The sequence below is a fragment of the Orcinus orca genome, chromosome 17 (assembly GCF_937001465.1).
Source record: "Orcinus orca chromosome 17, mOrcOrc1.1, whole genome shotgun sequence".
Classification (NCBI taxonomy): Eukaryota; Metazoa; Chordata; class Mammalia; order Artiodactyla; family Delphinidae; genus Orcinus; species Orcinus orca.
The window spans coordinates 87152115-87159175 of NC_064575.1; the positions used below are offsets into that span (position 1 = coordinate 87152115).

The window sequence follows — 7061 nt, forward strand, 5'->3', positions numbered from 1 at the left end:
CTCTTATCTTCCCCACTACCACCACCAAAACCAGGTAGGGTCTCCATTCTCCGTCCCCTCCCCCCAAAGGTGCTACCTTCTTGCCAGGCAACAGTGGAGGGGGGACAGGACTTAGGGATGGAGCGGCTGGGGTGGTCATCAGGTCTACCCTCCCCCAGCCCGGAGCCAGGGAGGGGAAGTGACAGATGGTGATGGATGGATGGATGGATGGATAGATGGACAGAGGGCTGGAGAAGGTGGGACCAGGAAGGGGACAGGAAGGGCTACTTCAAGCACAGCCCTGTTCCTTCCAGCCTTGCCTCTCGGGGTAAGAGAGGCATGACTGACCATCAGGGCTGCGGTGGTGCCCAGCTGGGCCACAGCTCTTCGGGAGTGTCCAATAAACACGCGGATTCTCAGCACGGCTGGTACCTCGTGTCTCAAGGCGGAGCCACACATCCCTTAGTTTCCCCTCAACAGGCCTCAGGGTGGCAGGAGAGGGTGGGAGAGGAAAGCAGCCCCTGCCTTGGGAGCCTCACAGGCTGTACCAGGAGAGTAGCCAGCCTGGGGTAGGGGCAGCCAGGTCTCGGGGGTGGCTAACCCACGCATCATAGATGCTTTTGTTGGGTGGCACCCCCTGGAAGAGGGCATCTAGATCCCAGAGCAGCCTTGGGGGGCCATGGGTTTCAGGGACCACCCCCCAATAGCCTGTGCTGGTTGAGGGGGGGCACCGGGGGCAGGAGGTGGGTGGCAGTGGGGCAAATGGCATCACCACGTTGGGAGTGTAAATGGGCAAGTAGGAGGTAGGTAGCTGCCCCCAAAGCGAGGCCCTGTGGCTTCCACCAGCGAGTCCCCCAGGGCCTGGGGTACCCTGCAGTAAGTGCAGGGGCCAGGCTCTGGGTTCAGGGGAGAGGGGCGAGGGCCTGCTGTTTCCCCCCTGGGAAGTCTCCCCTTCTGCTCTCAGGGACCCTGGGAGGGGGCAGACGGGCCACAGAGGCCTCTCAGAGGTGGGGACTGGAGTGGGTGCCTCTTCCTCCCCTATGCGAACTGAGCCTGACCGACTTGGGCTGCTCGGCGGCGCCCCCTCCCCGGAGTCCCCTAGCAGAGACTTTATGCTGAAGCCCTCGCGGGGCGGCGGCTGGGGACTGGGCGGCCGGTAGGGCCGGCCATGCAGCACATAGGGGCCCAGGTCCTTGGCGAAGGCTCCCCTGGCGCCCCTGCTCTGCCAGCGCCTGCACAGGGCCGTGTTCTGCAGCCGCAGCGCCTCGGCTGGGATCAGGCTCACGTCGACCGCCCAGAAGTTGCCCTTGGCCTGGGGCTTCGCGGGATCTTTGGGCACCTGGTGGAGGAGGGGGGCAGGCTTGGGTGGGGCTGTACGACCCCGGATACTCAGGATTTCCGCCCGCGTCCCGCCCCCAGGCTCCGACCCTCGCCCTGCCCCACCTTGCGGAAGCACCGGTTGGAGGAGAGGTTGTGGCGGATGGAGTCTTTCCAGCCCTCGTAATCGTCCCTGAAGAAGGGGAACACGGCCTGGACCTGACGGATGATCTGAAACCATCGGGCGGGCAGCGGGCGCCGTGAGCCGGGGCGCGTGGGTGGGGTGCCACGCTGCCCCTCCCCTCGCCTCTGCGTGGCCCCCCTCGCCGGGAAGGGGCCTGCCTGAGTGCTTTAGCTCTCTCCCTGGGTGCCCAGGCCAAGGACCGGCCCCACTGGCATGGCTGGGTAGGGCCAGGTCGGGGTGGAGGCCGGAGCCTGAGCCTCCGAGCAGGGGCCAGGTGGAGGACGCTTCCGGGGACAGGTCCGATCACGGAGTGTGAGGGAGAGCGGGCGGGGATCCTCTCACCTGGGCCAGCTTCAGCCTGCGGGAGGGTGCGGCCTGGATCACCAGGGCGATCATGGCCAAGTAGGTGTAGGGGGGCTTGTCATGCCGCAGGTATCTCTTCTTCCTCCTCTGGGGGTGCTGGGAGGGCGACTCCCCCCCGGGGAGCCCCAGGCGGGGGTTGCTGCAGGGCCCCATGCAGAGGAAGCAGGCAACGTGGGCAGGGGTCCGGCCGGGTGGTGGGCGCAGGGCACTGGGGCAGTGTGGTAGTGTGGTGAGGAAGAGCTGGGGCCTGAGGCCAGGCGGGGGCTGGCGGGCCAAGCCCTTTATCATTCGGATGGAAGGGGGAGGGGAGGGGAGGCCAAGGGAGGTAGAAATACGCGGTGGGGGAGGGGAGCGTGCAGAGGGCAGCCACAATTAGCAGGTTTCGGTTAATCTGGAAGGGAGGGGCAGGAAAGATTCCAGTGGGGGCTGCAGGCGGCCACCCCCCAGGCCTCATTCCTCACCGCTGGGCTGCCTTTGGCACCCCCCCTAGAGCTGTAAGGAAAAGCCCTTGGAAGGGTCTTATGACCCACAGTTACTTTATCCCATCTAGATCCCAGGTTCACATTTAACAGATGGGGGAGTGATTGGTCCAAGAGGAGCCGCCAAGAAGGGGTGGGTCCTGCCCAGAGTTCAAGGCCAAGCAGCTAGCAGGACTTGGGTGGTGGTCTGGGAGGGCTTCCTAGAGGAAACCTCAGAAATAAAAGAAGGATACAGTTGACTCAAGGGATTTTCCCACAGGCTGCTGCATGGCCCCAGAAGGCTCCCCAGGCCCTGGAGGTCACTTTCCTTCCCTCCTTGGTGCTGGTCAACAGTGGGTCCTGGGAACTGACCATAACAATAGTCCCTCATTATGCCCTGTGCACCTCACTGGTCCTGGGTAAGCTGGACCCCCCTGGCTTGAGAGAACTTCCTGGAAGTATGTTTGCCTCTCTACTCTTCTGGTCCTCTGGGTCCAGATACTCTGGAGGTTGTTCCCTGAGGAGGACGCCACTTGGTCCTCTGGGGCACTCAGGCAGTGCCCCTGGGTGGGTGTGCATGGAAGGAGAGGCCTTATAGCTGTAGGTATTTACTGGCTACCACTTGGGGCCAGGCCTTGAGAACACAGCCTTGTGGGTCATGGTGCCTGCCCAGGGGAGCCTGCAAGAACCACTTGGCATCACCCTGGGCAGGAGTGAGGACAGGTGTGTTATGTCTGGGTACACAGGGCTTCCCAGGCAGCCCCAATGCCCTGTGGCTTAGGTGAGGAGGGAGATGCTCCCCAGGCAGGAGGGGGGTAGGCCTGAGTAGAGGAGGGGCACTCTGGGAGACAGAGTGGAGGCTGAGCCTGGGGAGGCCTGCAGGGCCAGCACCCTTTGGTCAGCCCTGGCCAGAGCTTCTGAGTGCTTTAGCAGGCACAGGGCCTGGCCCAAAGGTGCGATTCTGGAAAAATGCATTTGGCAGCTGCCCGGAGATATGGTCCTCCCGGGTCCCAGACCCTTCTGTCCCCTGACCTCCTCCCTGGCCATCTAGTCTGTGGCTCTCCCCCTCAAGTCAGTCAGGGCCTGTGCTCTGTACCCTGACCCAAAGCTTGGGTTCCCCCCGGTGAGGACTGGGCAAGTCTGCAAAGGGATTATCTGGCCCGGGACACCAGCAGTGGTGGGGTGTTGCTACTAGGACCCCAGACCCGAGCAAAGCCACAGCACAGGGAGACTTTCTGTCGCTTCACTCTAAGATTTCGGCTTTTCTGGGCGGCAGCAGCACCCCTTCCGAACACACACCAATTATACCCTTAGAGGGTGGAAAATCTGCAGCCTACAGTGGGTGCCCAGCTCTCACTGAGGTGCTGAGGGAAGGGGTGAGTGATGGGTGCAGTGGAGGAGGAAGCCTGGAGCTGAGATGGATGATGTATGTGGGGTACCACACGGCTCCCTCCACTATCTCAGACTCTTTCTTCAGACTTCACCTGGCTTCTTCTGGATCCCTATGTCACCTCCTCAACTCCTGTCTGTTTCCAGGGCTCTAGCTGAGGGGTCCTTGTGTCTCACCAGGCGACCTATGGCTTCCTAGCTCCACTCGGTCATTAGAGAGGTCTTTTTCTCCAACAGGTCTTAAGTCACCCCCTCTCCTCCACTGGTCCTCCTGTGCTTCCAGGATAAAGCCCAGCTCTTGGTTTGGCGTTCAAGGCTCCTCATGTCCTGACTGTTCATCACTGACCGCACGTACCACCCTACCGGGCCCCCGCCCTCCTAAACCACCACCTCAATTCTTCCCACCTGGTCCTTCCACCTCTGCGCATGCTCTTCTCTACACCAGTGATGCCCCTGCTTTGTCGAGTGAACTCTGACCCTTCCTTAAAAGCTCAGCGTAAACAGATGACCACCCTCCTGGGAACCTTTTGATTACTTGCCCTTCCCGCCCCAACCGGGCCCCACCGCGCCGAGGACGCCCCTACCACAGACGTTTGCACCGTGCGGTCAGCAACCTCCCTCTACTTGCTCCGCGCAAGCCCCGCCCCCGCGCGGCTCGGCCCCGCCCCCGCGGCTCGGCCCCGCCCCCCGCGGCTCGGCCCCCGCCCCCTGCTCCCACTGGCAGCCGCGGCTTCCGGCTCCGGGACCTGCGGGCCGGAAGTATCGCGTTGCCATGGCGAGGGCCGGGCGCGGGGCCCGCCCCCGCGGCGCCGGGAGGAGCGCTGGGCTGACGGACCCGCAGACGGGCTCCGATCGACTGCGCGGTGGCTGCTGGCGCGAGGCGGAAGGTCAGGCGCGGACTTCCGGGGCCTGCTGGCGGGAGGGGAGGCGCCGGAGGTGGGAGGGGGTGAGGGGAGACGGGGAGGCCCGGGTCCGGGCGGGAGGCTGTCCAGGCCCCGCTTGGGCGCAGGTGGGTGAGGCCCGGGCAGCCGGTGCTGAGGGTCAGGAAGGCTCCTGGAGTGGCAGGCTGTGAAGGCCAGCGGTAGGCTGTTCACGTTTTAGCTAAATGTGGAGTTGTTTGCAGCCTTGCAACCTGTTGGTCAGGTAGGCAGCACTAAAGTTACCTCCATGTCAGCTGAGGAAATTAAGGCCTGCGGAGAAGTGACTTGCCAGGCTTCTTTTGGGCTTTGGAGTTAGGCCAGAGGAGAAACTGAAGCCTTTCTGGGGCAAGTTCCTTAAACTTCCAGGGGTTCAAGTGACCTCACTTGTGGGGGGGATCCTGGGCTCCAGCTCACAGATCGGTGTCCGGGCGGGAATACTAGCTGCTGTGTGGTAAGTGCCGGCCGTGCTGGTGCGGAGGCGCTCGGGCCTGGGAGGGAGTATCCACGCCGGGCTGGGGCCCCTCGCCGTCCTGGAGCAGAGGCTGAGGCGACTGTGGGATTAATTTCCGTGGGTGCGGAGACGGGAGGTGTGTACGGAGTCATTCCAGGTTTGGGGAAGCGGGAGAAAGGCTGGACCTCCCCAAACCTCTGGGCCTTCCTTTTCCTCCCGGTTCTTAGCTTGGGGGTGGAGGTGCAGGGGCACCACACTGCTCTTCTCAGTTCCTGCCTTTGCTCCCCCAGCTGCTCCCCACCAGGATTGGGGAGCTCTCCCTGGGAGAGGTGTAAAGGGCCTCTGTGCCCTGGCTGGGCCGCCTCATTCACTTCAGGGGCGGCAAGGGGAGCCCCAGGCTGGAGTGAGTTGCCTAAGGGGCTGGTGGTTGCCTGAAGGATCTTGTGCGGGGCTGGCGCTGGGGTCCTTGCCTGGTGGGTGTGTGGGGCTCTGAGCAGCCAGCTCCCGTACCCCGCCTCTCCTGCCCCATCAGCTCTTACTCAGAGCTGGAATGGGGCAGCGTCAGCAGGTCTGTCCTCCCTTTCTGTGGGCTCTCCACTGACCCTCTCCACTGGCCTCATCCCTTACCTACTTAGTCTGTGCCTGGACTCTGCCCTCCCCAGAAGGTTGCCTGGGCTGTCAGGCACCTAGCGAGGGGGCTCTCGTATCTATGGGCTCAGCGTTGGGGTCTGTGTTCTAGGGATTTTGAATCTCTGCTGTCTATCAACAGTTTGCCTCCACTGTGTGCAGTTTTGGAACCTCAGTCTCGGATGAACCTCTGGTGACCCAGCACACCATCTGTGCCCCAAGAGTGCCCCACCCCAGTGCCTCTGCCATGGTCCGCCTGTTCACTAAAGCAGGATGTCTGGGTGGCAGTGTCTTCCCTCACCTCCAGCGCCCCAGAACTTCCTCCTCAGTACCCCGGATCCTGGCCCTCCTGTCCGTCCCTTCCACCATATAGCCTGCTCCTGTGGCTCCTCAGTTCCGTCCGGGATGGTAGCCTTTGCTCCTGGCTGCGCTCTTCTTGGCCGTGTCTCAGCTCCTCGACTTCACCCTTCTCACCTGAGCCAAAGTGAGGGGTCTGAAACGCAGATCTGATTCTTGTCCTCTCCTCCTGGAAATCCTTCCTCACAGACTGCAGAATGACATGCCTGTCTTTGCACACTAGCCCCCGTCCCCTGCCCAACTCCTGATCACCTTGCCATGTGTGTGTCAGACCACCACCCTCCTGAACTCCTGCAATAGTGGTGGAGGGGAGGGGAGGGAGTACACCTCCCCTGTCCCTTTCCAAGCTCTGTGGCCTTAGGAAAGGTCTTGTCAGCACATCAGATTGAGAAAAAAGACAGAGAAGTGAAGGAAAGTCTAGTTCCACAGACACCCAGGGGAGAGGGTCCCGGGGAGGAGAGCTTGTGCTCCACTGCCAGGAGCCCTGTGTGGGCAATGTGGTGAGGCCCGACGGCGGACGGCGGGTTCTGGGCTGCTTCCTTCCTGGGCGGCTGTGACAAACACAGAGATTGCCAGGACTGCGCGAGACCTTGGTCATTCTTTGCTCTGACCATTGCTGTTGTGTTGGTTTTGTGTGGCGTGCTTTGTAAGTCTCACCCCCACCCACCCCCTAGAACCTCCTCCCGTTTTGGAAGGAGGAGCGTGGTGTAGTTGCAGGTGAACCCCGGGAGCCTCCAGGACTCAGATGCAGCCCCTGCAGAACCCTCCCCACTGTCAGGGAGGTTGGAATGGCCCTCGCTGCGCTGGCAGGGCCCCGCGGTGAGCATTGCCGTTGCCGACAGGCCTCCTGTGTTTCCTCCGGGCTGATCTCCGGGTGGGTGAGCAATGCATGTGTCACCATTGCTGGCTCTGCATCCCAGTGCTGAGCCCGACCCTGACGCAGCTACACACACAGCTGAGTGGTGGTCCTTTCCATCCAGCCGGCTCAGTCCCAAGCTCACCGTCTCCTGCGTCCC

At 62.6% G+C, this 7061-nt stretch overlaps 1 protein-coding gene across 1 annotated transcript; it reads right to left on the minus strand.

The window, feature by feature from the left end:
- Position 1: 1 nt before the first annotated feature.
- Positions 2-2130, minus strand: FOXH1 (forkhead box H1). Its single transcript, XM_004265269.3, has 3 exons — positions 1823-2130; positions 1423-1527; positions 2-1318 (listed from the first exon to the last, which is right to left on the minus strand). Exons 1-3 carry the CDS (start codon positions 1994-1996, stop codon positions 515-517), a joined length of 1083 nt encoding a protein of 360 aa, XP_004265317.1. The 5' UTR covers positions 1997-2130; the 3' UTR covers positions 2-514.
- Between the last annotated feature and the right edge of the window lie 4931 nt (positions 2131-7061).

Excerpts from the sequence above, each read along its gene's own strand:
- FOXH1 (XM_004265269.3), bottom strand. The coding sequence starts at position 1,996 with ATGGGGCCCTGCAGCAACCCCCGCCTGGGGCTCCCCGGGGGGGAGTCG. Across the intron at positions 1,528-1,822 it reads GCAGGCTGAAGCTGGCCCAG|ATCATCCGTCAGGTCCAGGC; the intron begins GTGAGAGGATCC and ends CGATGGTTTCAG. Across the intron at positions 1,319-1,422 it reads CCAACCGGTGCTTCCGCAAG|GTGCCCAAAGATCCCGCGAA; the intron begins GTGGGGCAGGGC and ends CTCCTCCACCAG.